The sequence below is a fragment of the Tenebrio molitor genome, chromosome X (assembly GCF_963966145.1).
Source record: "Tenebrio molitor chromosome X, icTenMoli1.1, whole genome shotgun sequence".
Lineage (NCBI taxonomy): Eukaryota > Metazoa > Arthropoda > Insecta > Coleoptera > Tenebrionidae > Tenebrio > Tenebrio molitor.
Genome location: NC_091055.1, coordinates 7395772 through 7411878, shown reverse-complemented (window position 1 = coordinate 7411878; position 16107 = coordinate 7395772). Strand labels below are relative to the sequence as shown.

Sequence of the window (16107 nt, the reverse complement as noted above, 5' to 3'; positions counted from 1 at the left end):
GATGATCTTGCATTTTACTGGGATTTTTACATGTCGAATGACAGATATGATTTCTCCGGTCTTGTATAATGGCTCACTTTTTTCCATTCAGATCCCTTGTGATTCGAGAAAGCTTATTAGAAATCTCTCTAATCCATTGTTACTCGTTATTAGATTGTTACATATTATGTTACACTACGTTTTTCCAACATGTCGTCATCGATACGACGTGAAACACCCAACGTAAAAATTTTCTAACAATTCACAACGACGATTCACCGAAACGTAAACAAACGGACAGTAGCAGATGTGGAATTGATAGGTTTACATTTCGATAAGTACTAAAATTACGGAGAGTGATGTTACATACTTTCCCTTAGATTAAAATTGAACAAAATTAACGTGCTTATTTCGAACAATTGCTTGTACTTTCACAATCAATTAACATTTTTATTTTTAATATTAATAAACATGCCATTTTCTATATTCAACAAGCAAATGCAAGGCTACCTCATCGCGGATCATAAAGAAACTGAGTTGATCTAACGAGATAATAAATGCGATTGGAGTTATTACCGGATAATAAAACGATTTCAATAGTTTCAGAAGTTAGTTATAAGGTTTTTTCAATAACTCGTCAATATAATGATTTAATCGCGATTAATTAATCGTATCAGTTTGTGTTGCCTTTGAAATATTTTCGACTGATAACGAGGGTGGAGTGAGTGACTGTTCCTGCACAACATTTTTATACAGTCACTTCGATTTTCCGTATTGTACGAGTTGAATTTTATCATTTTATTTGCTCAACAAATATGTCGGTGATAACCGAAAATGTGTATGAAATATTCATGAAAAAAGTTTCTTTTATCTTGCCTACAGGAAGTAGAATACCACCCCCCGAGTGTTACCATGTGGATAAAATTAACCGGCATTTAACCGAGACAACGCATCGAATATTCAATGGAGGAAAACGGTAGTAAATAGAGTGGTTTGATCTATTTCTGTGGCCGTAAATGAATCTTTTTATTTTGATTCTAAAAAATGTGAAAATGTCAAGAGCGGGACGGAGAACAAGCATCAACTTGTAGCATTGCTTCACCACATAACCTTAAAACGGCGCAAACATTAATTCGTAGAGGTTTAAATAATGAAAACGGACAGTTTGGTGTCGGGATAATATCATATTTAATTTATTTGATGAATGTATCATTAAGTGACATGTGTTCCACCATGTGCAGTTGGACCGAGCGTTGGTGAACAATCAGAAAGGGTACTAACTCAGAATTTTTTGCTGTAGATCGGTTGAGGGTTCAGCAACGAGGTCCGCTAGAGTACCATCTGCGAAATTGATCAGCCATGGCCTATACGTATGTCGCACCTGCACTAGGCACCTGAACAAGCACTACGAAAACGCCACACACAAACACGCTCAGTCACCAACTGGTTGCATTGTGTAAACTGTAAAGTACGACTGGATCGCTGGATACAGACTACAGAACCGAGTATAGAGTCGGCAGTACAGATGGTTTCCACAATAAGTCGCTCTGAACAACCGAACGTCGCCGACGTTAACCGACTTAAAAACTAGACGGTACGGTTGAACGTTTACATCAGTTTTAAAATGACATCACTAAAACTTCTAAAATTAGCATTTGGCTGTTCAACTCGGAGGAAATTTCAGCCTCAAGACGAGAATCGGACCGAACAAACACCAAATCCATACTGGACCAAAATTTCCATTAGATCATCCACGAATAAGTCCATTTCTAATTTCTGAATCGGATGAAAGTTCGTAAATACAACAGATCTGCCGATTTTTAACATTAGCGGCTATGTTCGAGATAGTGAAAGTAAACATCATCGGAATCTTGTTTCTGCATATTATTTTATACCGTAAAAATAGAAAAGAAAGTATTCCTAAACTGTAACACCACACGAGGAATCTGTTCAATAAGTGAGAATTCTTACAGGCGTTCTAATTAGCAAATATTACACACGTTTCAGTAATTGGTATGCAATCTATCGCTTTTAACTTCGGGTTTATTCATCCGTGGTAACTCATTCTTCATACTAATCACAATTTCACTTAGCTGTTGCAAGATAAATCTGCCAGGATAATAACTACCTCTGAAAATTTTTATTCCTCACACACCCGCCAACTACACCACAAGTATTTAGAAGTCACTTGGTATTAACCAAAGATTTCACTTCCAAAATATCTTCTGTTCCGAGTACACGATACAAAACATACTGCAGGAGAATATACAAAAGAAAAAAAATCAATTTCAGGTGCAATTTAATCGGACAAGATCACGTGCACGTGGTTGTACGTTAAGCTGAAACTACACAATAAGGGTCAATGCTGCCTTATCAACCGGTTTACGTACTTTCCATATAGTTATTACATGTGTTTCTTGGGCAAAAACCGTTATGGCCTAAATTGGCAAATAATATCGAGGGCATCTGTTAAAACTCGATTCGATTTTAATCGCGCAAAACTGGAAAAAAAACTGAACAGGAAACGCCGTTTTAACATAAGTACAACGGAATGGTGATAATAAATGTGCGAGTAAACCTGAACGTAATAATAAAATTATACCGATTGATTGGTTTAATTATCGCAAAAACCTTTTGATGACAACACCAATCGAATTTCCCCTACTTACTACCGTGGAAAAATATTAAAAGTGCATTAATATACGGTAAGAAAAGGGCATCGAACTTGGGGGTTAATTCACTGGGAGTGTACGAATCACGATGTATTTTTATGTTATCGTGACAGTGGCAATAATCGATTTTTTTCTCTATTGATTTAATGTTATTCCCAAGTCGGAGTGATTAGGTTAATTGTGGGCTCAATTTGACTTTTTGTTTAACGGTAATTTCCACCAGTATCTGAATGGTTCTGTCCGAAATAACAAGTCATTTCGTCTTAGTAAGTGCAATTGTAAATTTAAATTAGTTGCAGATGTATGTTGAATGGGCTATTGACGGTTTATAGATCTTATCGATTTATTACACCCAATAATTCTGCTCTTGTTAAAGTTACGAAACTGTAATGATGACCGTGGAATTTCTGACTTCAAATTTCATTACAATCAATGACTTGTTTGTTCTGACCCGGTGAATTTATTATCGGTTTCATTGTTTCACTATTAATTTCGGTTGCGTCCTTTTTTTTCATGAAGTACAGACAATTTGAAAAGTTCAAAACAATTAAGACGATGAAGAAAAATCTGCGGTCACAATTAAACAAAATCAACATTGAATTTGTGGTAATTATTTATAATTGATCACCGTGAGTGAAAGCATAACGAAACGAGGAATACTATCCACAATTCAATTTTATACGGTGGCTATTCCAAGATGATAAAACTTAATTATAAATACAGTAGCAATCTATTCTCATTGTTATAACAATTAACTCGCAAATTATTTATTTATAGAGAAAGATAGATCTACTGTTTAGGCAAAACAAGCCAATTACGAACGGTAACGATTTTATAGCGACGATTTCATTTGCCACATCAGACAAATGTATTGATTAGTATTGAACATCAATGTAGTGCAGTAGGACGACATTTCCCACTGAACATCAAATATCAAATCACTTTTCGGATTCAAGAAATCAGTTACTCTAGTTTTGCTTTTGATTTTTTTAAATAATAAATAAAAAAATCTATTTTCGGTCTACAGTCCTGATTATTGATGATTATTAATACTGTTTAAATTGTATTGTCACAAATGACAAACACACATTTTAAAAATATTATACAAACGTCTTTTACTGGTTCTTAATGTTTTGGGTTTCAAAACAATCGTAAATAATAAAACGTGTTAGTAACCAGTCATCAGATGAGAAAATTACCATATTTAAGAATAAATTACGAATTAGAAGATTTTAACTTCCAATCACCTATGAATGTCTGCTAAGATTAGAAGTTCGACAAAATTTTGAGGATTTTATTTTTAATGCCAATACACGCTAAATCTTCTGATTTTTTTTTTGTACCACATTAGTAGTGCATGTTTACTAATGAACAATACATTTATGTATTTCAGACTATTACAAAGTTGAATCTAACAATTCTTGGTAATTAATGCCTCAGCCATGATTTATTAACGCGAAAAATATACAGTAGAATACTACTGGTAATTGCCAATAACACTGTAAAAAATTTAAATAAATTACATTAAATTAAAAAATACAGAAACCGTTTGCATCACCCATTCACTTCTTCGTTGTTATAACTTTCTTATTTTTTTTTTTTTTTTTGTATGTTTGGACGACCACTTTTGAGCAAATCTCTTGTAAAACCTTTCTTTAACTCTGGAAAGGACTTAAAACAACCAAAAAGTTACGATATGACAATCGATTAATTTTCTTTTTTTAATTTACGATCGTGATTATTTCACCACCCACCACACGTCGCCGTTTAAAAAATATCGGACAGTTATAAAAATTATTCTGACGTTGTAATTTCCTTGACAATTAGTAGAGTAAAAAAATTAAAGTGTGTCGCGTAATATGTGAGCCCCTTGGTCATCAATTATAGCTGAAGACCCCGATGGCATGCCGTGTGGTAATTATAGGACCAAATTCTAGTAGCAAACGTTTCATGCTTTCCGGGATTGGCACGCGTGCTCCTCGAAGAAAGCTACTCTTCTCGTGCTCTCCACATTTTCAATTGGATCGAAATACGGCAGCGATTACTACTGTACGGATTCCAACTTGATTAAACATGATCTCGACTCTTGCAGAATACTTTCCGAGATAAAATATTGTACGTTCGTTTAATTTTGCGTGTTGGCCGCTCCTCAATGTGTCGACTGCCTTTCCGTTCTTCATCCCGGCGAAGATGTTACCGTGCCCACAATAACCTTGTTGCAAACGAGGAAAACCGCCTCTTCAAACCGTGTACTATCAGATTAACCTTCAAACATTATCTAAATCTAAATTTTCCAACTATGTACAAGAAGTGCATACACTTATCTTCATGATAAAGTTTTTTTCCCCTTCTTTGATTTTTTTATAACAACCACCCACCTGGACCTTACGAAATAGTCAAAATAAACACTACCGATGATTTCAAAATATTCATTAAAAAATCAAACAAAACGATACATTGGACATCGATTTAAGGATTTTGGGTAACATCCTATTCCGTCATCTTCCTCGCGACCCCGACGGTTTAAATGTTAGTAGTACAGCGATTTCCATATCTATTATGGTTTCTTACGTGGGTTTTTAAAATTTTTGTAAGGCAGTTTCTGACGGAATTGTTCATCAAAACTATTTACACTACAAATTACTACAATTTAACGCAACTGACAACTATGGTAAATTTTTGAATTTCGTTTATATTTCTATTGACGTCATTTATTAGCACATGCCAAATTTAGATATGATAAAAACACAAATAAGCTGGAAAGTTGCAAAAGAAAGAATCATTTGTTAATCAAAATCCCCAATCGAAAACCCACCTTATGTACAATGTACAGACTAATTAAAAAAACAATTTTATCGGTGATTACAGATAAGATATTGCCAATCGACCGATAATTTGTTTAAATATGAAAATGAATCAAATAGTTGCGCTGTAGATAATTTTAAATGCTCCTATTGTATATTTTCTGTATAAATATGAAACGCTGCGAGCTAAGTAAAAAAAACAACGTGAGAGACAAGAATTTTAATTTTAATTAGAACAACAAGTATAATGTGCAGTTTGATTAGATCTTACTCGCCACCAGCCATCCTTTTGCACTGAATCGAACATCCGTCGTTTTCATTTCATGCAAATAGCGGGCAAGAAAGTGATATTTCAAGTTTCACGTTAATGTGTCAATTAAATTTTAATTAATGCAATCATATATTTTGCATGAGTTGTAGACAATTTGGATCCTAAATCTTGTCAACAGTGCTCTTATAAACTGATAAAACGAATATAAAAATATAAAAAAAGTCTTATTAGCCGACGAAATACAATTTACTTCTATTCCGCAACAATAAAGATTTTACTAGATTGTTTTTTTAATTAATAATAATGCGAATTTTTATAACATCGTAAATTAGTGCTTTCAATTTAGACAGAAGTGAAATCACATTTTGAATCTGAAATCGAGTATCTCGTATATTTTCATAAATTAATTTTGATCGACTTTTATTGCAAGCAATAGGTTAATAACCTTATTACATAAAATAATAGTAAATTTACGTATAAGAACCACATGAAATAACTTCTAAATCACAATTATGGGACGTAGTTTGCCGTATGTGCAATTCAAACAAGACATTTTGTTTTTAAAATCCCACAAACAAGATTTCTTCTGGCGAATTTACCAATTATGCAAGTCACAAATGAAACATCTTTTACAAACTACATATATGTATGTAAATATGTAATATGTAACTGTTATTCCACATACAGTTGTGTGGTTCTGAACTTTTGAACTAACTCTCCAAATATATTTTTTGCAACATTGCAGAGTGTAACCAAAAAAAAAAAATTTGTAGTGGCGTAACGAGATATTAACATTAGTAAAAATCTGTTTGTCCGCAATAATTTTAAAATAAAAAAAAATAAAGTACAATAAAAAAGGAAATATTTGTTAAATATGTAAAATAAATGATGATTGAGTGTTGTGGATAAAATTAGCTTTATAAATGTAAACGTTCTGGTCCTGTTCATAAAGCTTTTAGGAAATGTTGAGATAATCTCGACTTATATCACACTAAAGCGAGAATTTGTAGATGCATGCAATATCTTTTATCTTTTTAGCATTTTAAATTTCCGCCATAATTCACTTTTACAATGACTTAACACAAATTAATGTACAAAGAAACAAGCAGATCAATTAAAAATTTTAAGAAAGTAGGAAAACTCGAATGGATTAAAATATTTTCTGTCATGTCCGTAGTTAAACGTGCATTCTTATCGAGATTAAAAATTTCTTTTCCGATCTCGTCGACTAATGTAAGCCTATGGTGAAATTTAACATTGAAGAGAATAAACATGAAAGTATGACTAATACATTTACTTCCCTGCAGGCCAATTTGACACAACACTAACTAATTTGATTTTGACATCATCATTTAAAACTGATATAAGGTGTTGATATCACTGCCAAATATTTAAAGAGAACCAAACGAAAACTTTCTCCTCAGGTGCAAATTAAATTCGTTATCAAAATATGCAAAATATAACTGTGTTTTCCTAAACAAGAATGCACAAAAATTATAAAGTTATAGATGTTATAGAACGTAACAATCGCGTTTTAAGTAGGAACCATAAAAAGTACAATTAAAATGACCACAAATAGCAGTGGGTTTCAAGATGAGCATAAAATATTCGAGTTGCCGTTAACATGAAATAGCCCTTTCCAAATCGTTTACTACTAAAAAATACAAAAACTTTGTAACAGTAAATATCTATGTTGCGTTTAAATTTCGGTAACAATAATAAACCGTGAAGAAGTCTAATAATATAGTGTTCACTGCGAGATGTTATCACTGAGAATAGAAAGTACACAGTGTACGCATTAATTTGTAACTGAGCACTGTAAAAAAAAAAAAGAAAAAACTAAATAATTTACTCTTTTGCTTTTACATTCTTATGTGCGCTATTGTTGAACTGGAACCAAGATTAATCAGGATTTGAAATGTTATTTGTTATTCCTTTGAAAAGAATTCTGACTGGTATAAATTACCGTGACAAACTTGGTCCAGTTCTGCTTATACATGTAGTGCTCTGGAATTTATACATCATAATACAACTCATATAAATATAGAGAAAAGAGAAACCGCCGACAATAGTTTCGACCGAATCTCTTCTCGAATACAATATGTGCGTGGTTATGATCAAAATCTCTTTAAGAAGCCGCTAAAAAAACTATTTTATAGTAATCTACAACATTAAGAAAAAGATTCTATTGTATACAGTTCCAATAAACGTTCAAAATCCGGATTGTATTTTTCATAACTTCCAATTCTATTAAATTATGTTGAAGGGAGAATTTTCACTGATCACAAAATTGTGTAATCAGATCAAACTAATTAGAATTTGGCTTTTTCAAATATTAATTATAATAAAATTACGCTTTAATTTTAGTCCGCAAGAACAAAGTCGATTCATATTTCAATTAATACCGAAGCTCCACCTGCTGGTAGTGATTAACATTTCTTTTTTAATTGGACGAGAATGCCCAGCGCATCAGACAAAGCTTAAAATTCAAATTCATGTCCAAAAAATCAATGGGGTTAATTAATTTCTTCTCACCATTATTGGTCAACTTAATTTAATAAAAACTTCCGAGACTACTTTGCAGCTTAATTAGGTGAAATAAAAAGAAACGCTGACACAAAAACCTGAACAATTTTTAGGAATAACTAACGAATTAATAATTATTTGCGTCCATTCACACAATCGACTCTTCAACTCCAACTTTTAGGAGAAATTTAAAAGAACCCGATATATTATGCAGTAATCAAGAAAACTTTCTTATATACATACATGTATCATATTATGTAGTGTTCTTCTTAGTAAAAATGTCGAATATTCGAAATGTGGGGAATAATAGGATAAAAACAGGCTTATTTAATTAAAAAAAAGTAAAACATTTTTATGCAATATGATTAAAAATGTATGTAACAGAGAAACATTACGTTTCTCTTAATGGAGAGCAATTTTCTCAAACTTCTTCACGTTAAAACATTATAAATGATGGTTACAACAATGGCTGGGATACGTAACATTACAAAAATCTGTAAATAACTAAATACATACTGTAATATGTATTAAAAGGCGAATAGACTGGCGCCACCTGTTAAATGAGTGGATGTTAAACTTCAGGCTAAAATTATAGATGGCAGCACGTAAACTAAATTTACAGATTCCTACATGGTCTTTCATTACTGGCACCTGTATCACAAAATGCCATTACTGTACGAACTCAACGGCAGATGGCGGCACAAGCCACGAATTTCATGAAACCACAACCTGCCTGTTCCTTTAATTAAAAAAGCATTGCGAAAATGTTTTCGAGAAAGAGCCATTTTAGCCGATGAGGGCGCCACAGTACGGGCGCTTCTAAAGAATAAAAATGCGGAAAAATATGTTTAGACATGATTTTAGAGTTAAGATTGAGTACAGTAAGTTCATATTTTCTTTCTCAAACAATACTGAATACAATTGTATTTTTGATTTTAAATTCGAATGTCATTTGAACGAGAAAAACTCTCGGTGACAAAAACTTAAGATGAATTATATCCCCAAAAAGCGCCCGTACACTAGCGCTCTGCGGGGATCACTCAAATTACACTTTTGAACAGGCCGGTTATAATACAGCAGGTCGTGCATGAAACATTTGCGATTATATTTACCACGACCTGTTCGTTTCGTTTATGAAAAAGTTTCCGAGAAAGAGCGAATTTCCGCCGATGAGGGCGCCACAAAACGGGCCATTCACTAAAAATTGTAATCAATACGCAATATAATAAAGAACGGACAATAAGGAAAAAAAATCAGGAACAGCAAAAAACAACGGATTTTTTTTACTTCCAATTCAAAATGTCATTTGAACAGGAAACCTTCTGGGCGACAAAAACTTAAGATGAATAATATCCCCAAAAAGCGCCCGTTTACTAGCGCTCTGCGGGGATCACTCAAACTACACTTTTGAACCAGCCGGTTATTATAATACAGCAGCAGGTCGTCTACATTTTTTAAATTGCACTTACCTTTAATTCTAATCCTTTAGCTTCAATTTCAGTCTTTGTATATTTGGTTCTGAAGTCGAGTGGCTGCAAACATGATTCCATCATTTTAAACCATTTCCTCAAACACTTGATTTCGTGATCGATATCTGTAGAAGAAAATAATTCAGTCTCGTGTTCAAGAGTAACTTATGTTAACTACGAACCTAAACAACTGTCTTGTTCACAATGTCCACATTCTGAAGGTCCTAAAATACTCAAAATAGACTCCCATTTTGAATTTAGGTGTGTTACTCGCCATCCCACATCTTCTTGTACCTTTGGGTGTAATTGCACAAGTTGACTAGCTTGATCATTGAATAGTGCAAGCAAGGAGCTTTTCTCGAGAACTACATTAACGCAATGCTGGAACAATAGATTTGTAAAACGTGATGTCCAGTCACAAATACAGAAAACTCACTGCTCGCAAAGCCTTATCTATGATATTTTCTTCTTTGCCGTAAATCGTCTCCTGGACACTATTCAACCACAAATAGAGTTCGGAGAACTGAGCATAAAATTCTTTCAAAGACCAGGTTCCAGTACTGCCCAAGCTTAAATCACTATTTGCTTCCTGAAATCGTCAAAATTAATTTTTACACAAACACGAAGTTTTCGTGACTCACTTGGCACTTATCAATCAATTGGTTATCCATTATGTAGTTGTAATTTGCTTGCAGTGCTGACCAAAATTCTTCTCGATGTTCACTAGCTGTACTCCCCCAGGAACGCCTGACAGCCGTTGCTTTTACACGGTTTTTCGTTAAACTACTGTAAAGCCTCGGCTTCACGACGCCCTTTTCGGGAGTCGACTCTGTCGCCGGTAGTGAAGATAAAGAAAAACAGGTCTTCATTGCAGAATTTTCAAAACCTACAAAAAAAATAATTAATAATTAAATAGTGAACACAATTATGTACTTCTGTAATTAATGGTGAACTTTATAACATTTTCCTATTTACATTTGTTTTTGTATTGAAGAATTTAACAAGTCTTTACAATTAGTTATAATTATATGCTAATCAATAACATGGTGTTTATTTAAATAAATCTGAAGATATCGTTGGCCATGAACAACAAGTTGTCAAATCGAGTAGGTTTCCTTACCTATTAGTTGATTTTTTTTTTTGAATTGCTGAAAGCCAGCTAAATTTTCTTACAGTGAATCACAAACAATAAGAAAAACTTGCTAAATATGTAACTAATTAAATCTAAATCCTGTTCAAATTTATCGCACCACTCGATTTTTTTGCTATATTCTTATTGTAAATGGAATTATGTCCTATAAGAGAAATATAAAAAATCTTTTTTTTTCAATATTCAATTAATGCATTGTCTTATTGTCTAGTTTTTTCTCTTCACTCCACCAAATGGCAATATGAATAATAATTCTAAAAAAAAAGATACAGGCCGTAATAATTGCAGTGGTGCGATAATTTTGAACAGAAGTTTATTTTCTACGTCGAAATAACAAAAACATACATACATATCAAAAATCAATAAATAGGTGGACCGATCTGAAATCACGTCATTTATGTTTGCATTTTCTTTATTGAAAATTATGTCAAATCAATCTACGAATGCTTTTTTGTCCCAGTCAAACGAGTTTTCAAATTTACTTGAAGATGCGGTATATAATTTTGCACTTTTAGTTTAATAATATTAGTTCAGTCCACAAAATAAGAATAACTAAATCAATATTAGAATCAAATTTTACAACAATTTATTCGATCCGTACTGTATATTCTGTTGCATACGACCACTGATGTCTATGGTACACCATAGAGATCAGTGCATACGACGACGGACGTACAGCATACATATTCATGAATGCTTCGCTTTTATTGAGATAATTAATTTTCCATTTCTAATAACGAAGCCAAATAAAAAAGATTCTATCTGGGAAATGAGTTGTTTCAATTTTACTTGAATACAACGAAATTTTGCTCGCAGCCCTAAATTTCTACAATGTGATTTTTCTTAGCTTCCTTATTTTTTTTTCTATGGTTAATTTTAATAAAACAATGTAATACCAAAAATAATCCCTACTTACTTGTTCCGACAGGCATGTTAGCGGTTGTTGTTGACTTGACGATAATAATTAGTTACAACCTGAAACAAAATTCGTAAAATCAGTTGAGCGATTGTACACGATAGCAATTAATATAATCAATAGAAATGTGAAAACTGCGACACCACATGCACACATGAAAATCATTGCGTGCTCTATTTTCACACTGACATGAAATTGAAGAAATAACGCATTAGAAGTGGGATCGCTCACAGTGTAAATAATTTCCAAACAAGTGATACCGCGTTAATGCATATCTGTCAGAACAACGAGAATTGTGAATGAGAGAGAGTTCGTGCAGTGGTCCCAACAAATGTAACGTGTCTTGCCTAATTTTATCTCATTACTTTGCTACCATCCGAGAAAAAAAAACGACACTCCTATTTAGGAAATCTCGATTAAAATTACAGTGGAGCCATATCACACACAATACTAAGCCTATTTCAAAAACATTCCAAACGTGGCGGTTACTTGTAAGCAGTTAATAATAGCTTTATTACAGCTTTTAAAAAAATAAAGGTGCAACATAATGATTGATGTACTGGCTTTCCGTTTCATACGCCACTCGACGTTCGAGTTGAAACTCTCAGATCTTTTCTCTTTTTGCATCCCTCGACTTGGATTACAAAATATTTCTCAAAAACTAAATTTAGACGTCTCTTCTCTACCACGAGTCCATCTCAAAACTGGAATTCGACCTAAAGAATTATGTTTATTTTTACAACTATTCCCTGATGGCACGGTTAATAACGGAGACGTCCGTGGACTTTTTTATAAAATACAAAGTGCAATAATTGACGAGGTACTAAATACAACTATTAAACGTAACCTGTTTCTATTACCTACCTCGGTAAAGTCGTATAATTTCCTATTGCATCAAATGCTCGTAACTTGATGGCGAAAAACAGAACTTAACAATAATGACACGATGTGAATCAAATAAATTTGATTTTTCTTCGGACTTCTTACACAAGACTGAGCCGTAAGAGTAAAATGAACAACGAGAAATTGGGAAATGATACCTGAGCCGATAATTGTCTGTTTTAATAATAGGCTGTGAAATAGTAGTAAAACTGAGAAGTACACCGAGATGCGAGGACAAGCAAATAGAAAATAATTTCAAACGAAGTGTTACGACATACTGCAAATACCGAATTACCAAATTGTGTGTTTTTAGCGTTACTGAGTACACAGTGTTTAAACAAGCATGTTATTTGTAAATAAAACACAGATCGAGTTAATTTCCTCGTTGAAAAATTTCTGAAAGTTGAACACATTCATTTTAGATTTTATTTCAGAGCTTATAAAAATAACACGTTACTTTTCCCTACTTAATTAGTTAATGGTTACTCGAGGATTATCTATCGATTACTGTGAGGAACAAATAAAGAAGTTAATTATCTTGGCGCAGTTTGATCGATAAATTAATGTCTCTCAACGTGATAAGTGTAATTTTAAACTGATGGTTCCTTTTAGCTCTGACTCAGTTCAATTGGGACGGATCTGAAGAGGACACATAATTAGAATTTAAAAAGGATAAATAAAAGGGAACTAAAGTTATTATTTTTAGAATAGATCATTACAGGATGTGGACCTACACTTCATTATGTGATCGTCGACAGAAGCGTCTGAAACCGTTTACATTACGAATATGCAAGATACCAGAAGCATCCTAGACTCGTGCGTATTTTTATCACAATTTTTTATAAAGTGAAACCGATCAGAAATTAATTGGAATAGGTAAAAGCAACATGTATGCTATGAGCATCCATTCCAATCTATTTTACGGTTTATATTTAATTATTTGTAGCAACTTCCGCCAGTTGGCTACATCAGGTTGAATATTAATTGCTGCTTACTGCTACTAGGAGGCAATGATCTTTTAAAACAGTATTTTCAAAAGAAACCACCTAGAATAAGCGATCTAATGACTTTGTCCCTGTTGAGATTGACATATATAACCAAACTTAGACAAACTGAAATGTTAATGCACACAGTATGACCTTTTGCGAGAAGTGCTACAGTATTTTACGCCTCAGTTCCATCAATTTCAAAACTCCTTAATTAGCTTCTTTTCGAAAAATAACTCAGCGGACACTCATTTACATCAAGATGCGCAAAACATGAAGGTTAACCTCAGAATATAAATTCGCGAATATATTAAACGAAAAGTTAATAATAAAAAACCTGAAATCGTCAAAAATTACCTGCTTGATAGTATTTTATATAGAAAATCGCACCGCAAAAGATGAATCGAATGTCACGTTTCCAGTTGAAAGTAACAATTTGATTCTCCGACTGGACGCATAACATAAAAGTCCACGTTTACCACAAGTGGTAAATGGTCACCTACTTAATTAGAAATTGTCTCCGAATTCGGAAAAAAATCATCACAACGAAAGCGAGTTAGAACGATTCGTCTAATTATTTTATATTGTTTATTCATTAAATATAACGGTTAACTGTAATGATATGTTAATGAGAATCTAATAATAGGCTGTACAAGAAAATTACTCGGTGAGAAGCAACAATCTACAATAATTGACACATGAATGGAAAGAATTCGTATGATCAAACGTTAGTCGTATTCAAATGCTGCGTGTTTCAGTTATCTTTTATTAATTTAGGATTATGCTTTACTGTCGTGCAAGATAACGTTTTATTGTTCGTTAGTACACCACGAATAGTCCAGGCAAATGACTTGTTTGTAAACACACCCACTTACATTTCATAACCGTCTGAAAAAAAAATTTGACAATTACATTAGTACCAAACTGTTTGGTTAATCTGTTATATAAATTAAATTTTACCTGGTAAATTTTCCGGAATTCAAATATGTAACTACAAAAACAGACGCACACGTAGATATATTTCTATTAAATAATTTTGCATATGTTAGAACTTGTTTACGGTGACCTCGCGTATTTACCGACTATGAAGAAAGGTTAAGCGCTAATTTATAGCCCTTGCAATTTTAAAATCAAAATCATTTGTAATTGATCACTTTTCTCCGGAATGTCCACAGTTCGTAGCTCCAAAGTACGCTTTAAACGTGATTCTATTAAAAACTATTAACCAACACACCCATCACAATAGAAATCCGTGGAGGTGTATTATTACACATATTAACCCACACGCATAAAAATGTATAATAATGTATTTAGTAGTTGGAGGTTAGGTTATTGTGTTTATTAAAAAAGTAACATATGGTAACGTCATCTACTAAATTGACAGCATTCAATCAGGTGGAATGCACAAACGGACTGATAAAAAAGTCACAAATACTGTTAGCACGTCCCACACTTTTATTCTGATCTAAATGTGCATTCCCTTTTCGTATATTTGTCATTTCTTTTGCGTTTCATTGTCACATTTACTTATTTGGATATATCAATATTTCATGGGCATTGCTGGTAATTATAGTAAGTGCACACCTACACGTATTGACATTTAAAATTACTACTAAACAAATAATCAAACGAGCAGACGGTAATTTGAAGGAGGATTTGTAAAAGTAGAAGTAACTTTCTGTGGAAAAAAAAATGAATGCTCCGTCTGTGAAGGCGGAAGTTGTAAAAGATGTCAACAACCACTATTTACCAACTCAGCGTTTTTAGCTTTACGGTAACCATATTATCGAGGTTATATAGTTTCGAAGTAATTTGCATGGGGGCTGATATGGTCCAGTTTATTGGAAATATCACATTCGTGTGAAATTCAAATTTTTGCAACTGGAAACCGTGTATTTTTCGAATTTACATATACCAGATGTAACGGTTCGTCCCACGATAATTCAATTTTTAAACTGATTAACCGTTCGATTGGGAAAACACGGGATATAAGTATAACAAAATAAACTTGTTAAAACAAATAAATTCTGATTTATACTGTCAACAAATCAATTAATTTAATCAATCAGGAAATGTTCGTGTGGGCTCGATGGTCTATTAATTATCGATCCGTCACTCTAAAAATTTAATTGTTCATCTGTAGGGGAAATTTTCAAGTCTGGTATTTCGACAGTAGTTTGCACATCCATGTGGCCGCAAGATGTGTTACAATAATTTCCTTGGAAAAGCCAGATGGAAAGTCTACACGACAAATTCAACATCGTTATAACTTCCGAGAAACATGAAATCCTTTCACAACTTTATTTCTATCGAATTATTTTCTTTTTCGGACAAGGCGAGCTGCAACCCCACACGGCAAAATTAAAAAAAATTGACGCCATAAGTCGAACTGTGACAAATATGTATTTTGTTTTACAAAAATTACACGTATCAGTCATCACTTTTCTTTCGG

The 16107-nt window shown here is 33.1% G+C and overlaps 1 protein-coding gene across 2 annotated transcripts in view; it reads right to left on the bottom strand.

The window, feature by feature from the left end:
* Positions 1–16107, bottom strand: part of klar (klarsicht) — a 65105-nt gene that overhangs the window by 42776 nt on the left and 6222 nt on the right. For both annotated transcript variants that reach the window (XM_069061601.1, XM_069061603.1), the window contains exons 2-6: positions 11788–11846; positions 10363–10607; positions 10158–10310; positions 9904–10102; positions 9722–9846 (exon numbers count right to left, since the gene is read on the bottom strand). In XM_069061601.1, coding sequence (XP_068917702.1) covers positions 9722–9846; positions 9904–10102; positions 10158–10310; positions 10363–10607; positions 11788–11803 — 738 coding nt within the window. In that variant the 5' untranslated portion in view covers positions 11804–11846. The remainder of the gene's footprint in view (positions 1–9721; positions 9847–9903; positions 10103–10157; positions 10311–10362; positions 10608–11787; positions 11847–16107) is intronic.